Source organism: Propithecus coquereli, unplaced genomic scaffold (genome assembly GCF_000956105.1).
Source record: "Propithecus coquereli isolate 6110/MARCELLA unplaced genomic scaffold, Pcoq_1.0 Scaffold8906, whole genome shotgun sequence".
Taxonomy (NCBI): domain Eukaryota; kingdom Metazoa; phylum Chordata; class Mammalia; order Primates; family Indriidae; genus Propithecus; species Propithecus coquereli.
Genome location: NW_012155181.1, coordinates 3086 through 4894, shown reverse-complemented (window position 1 = coordinate 4894; position 1809 = coordinate 3086). Strand labels below are relative to the sequence as shown.

At 37.3% G+C, this 1809-nt stretch overlaps 1 protein-coding gene across 1 annotated transcript; it reads left to right on the top strand.

Moving 5' to 3' along the window:
- Positions 1–8: 8 nt before the first annotated feature.
- On the top strand, positions 9–1086 carry LOC105826469 (probable ATP-dependent RNA helicase DDX4; the record flags this gene model as incomplete). The annotated part of the gene is given in 1 exon segment (XM_012664460.1): positions 9–1086. A coding segment is annotated over 1 exon segment (933 nt), but the record flags the coding sequence as incomplete, so codon positions are not given.
- Positions 1087–1809: the final 723 nt, after the last annotated feature.

The window sequence follows — 1809 nt, the reverse complement described above, 5'->3', positions numbered from 1 at the left end:
GCTGTAATACATTATGTGCTACTCCTGGAAGATTGATGGACATCATAGGCAAAGAAAAGATTGGTCTGAGACAAATCAAATATTTAGTTTTGGATGAAGCTGATCGCATGTTGGATATGGGTTTTGGACCACAAATGAAGAAATTAATTTCTTGCCCAGGAATGCCATCAAAGGAAGAGTGTCAAACCCTTATGTTCAGTGCAACTTTTCCAGAAGAAATTCAAAGGTTGTCTGGGGAGTTTTTAAAGTCGAATTATTTGTTTGTTGCTGTTGGACAAGTGGGTGGAGCATGTTGAGATGTTCGGCAGACTATTCTTCAAGTTGGCCAGTACTCAAAAAGAGAAAAACTTGTCGAAATTCTACGAAACACAGGTGATGAAAGAACTATGGTCTTTGTTGAAACTAAGAAAAAAGCAGACTTTATTGCAACTTTTCTTTCTCAGGAAAAAATATCAACTACAAGTATTCATGGTGATCGGGAGCAGAGAGAGAGAGAGCAAGCTCTTAGAGATTTTCGCTGTGGAAAGTGCCCAGTTCTTGTTGCTATTTCAGTAGCTGCCAGAGGGCTGGATATTGAAAATGTTCAACATGTTATCAATTTTGATCTTCCTTCTACCATTGATGAATATGTTCATCGAATTGGGTGCACTGGTCGTTGTGGGAATACTGGCAGAGCTATTTCCTTTTTTGATCCTGACTCAGATAACCATTTAGCACAGCCTCTAGTGAAAGTACTGTCAGATGCTCAACAGGATGTTCCTGGGTGGTTGGAAGAAATTGCCTTTAGTACCTATGTTCCTGGCTTCAGTGGTAGTACAAGAGGAAATGTGTTTGCATCAGTTGACACTAGAAAGAATTACCAGGGCAAGAGCACTTTGAACACAATGGGGTTTTCTTCTTCACAAGCTTCCAATCCAGTAGATGATGAGTCCTGGGATTAAAGCTAGAGCATCCTTCAAGTCTGTGGTACAGTTTTCATGCAGAGAAGAAAATAGTTTTGATTTTTGAGTTTTTAACAGAAGTATGAAATCTGACATTCTCATATCTCTGGATGTCCTTCTGTTCTCTCTCCCACCCTTAAAAAAAGAGAATAGTCTTTTCAATAAATGGTGTTGGGAAAATCTGACATTCACATGTAAAGAAATGAAAGTGAACTCCTATCTTACGCTGTACACAAAAATCAGCTCAACATGCATTAAAGACTTATGTGTAAAACCTGAAACTATAAAATTCTAGAAAAACATATAAGGAAAAATCTTCATGATATTGTCTTGGCAATAATTTCTTGGTTATGACACCAAGCTCACAGGCAACAAAAGCAAACATAGACAAGAGAAACTCTATCAAACTGAAAAGCTCTGTACAACGAAGGAAACACTAAAGAGTTAAAAGACAGCTTATGGAATGGGAGAAAATACTTGCAAACCATAAATTTGATAAAAGTTTAAATTCTAAAATACATAAGGAACTCCTACAATTCAATAGCAAAACAGAACAAAATAAACAAACTAAAACCCCATAAAAACTAATAACCTGATTTAAAAATGAGCTAAAGACTTCAATAGACATTTCTCCAAAGAAGATATAGAAATAAATATACAATACATATATGAAAAGATGTCCAATGTCACTAATCATTAGAGACACGTAAATCAAAACCACAATAGGTGTCAGGCATGTGGGAGAGGGAGGAGGTTATGTGTATTACCCACCTAATGGGTGTGATGCTCACAGTCTGGAATGGGACATGCTCGAAGCTCTGACTCGGGCGAGACAAAGGCACTATAGGTAACCTAAACATTTGTACCC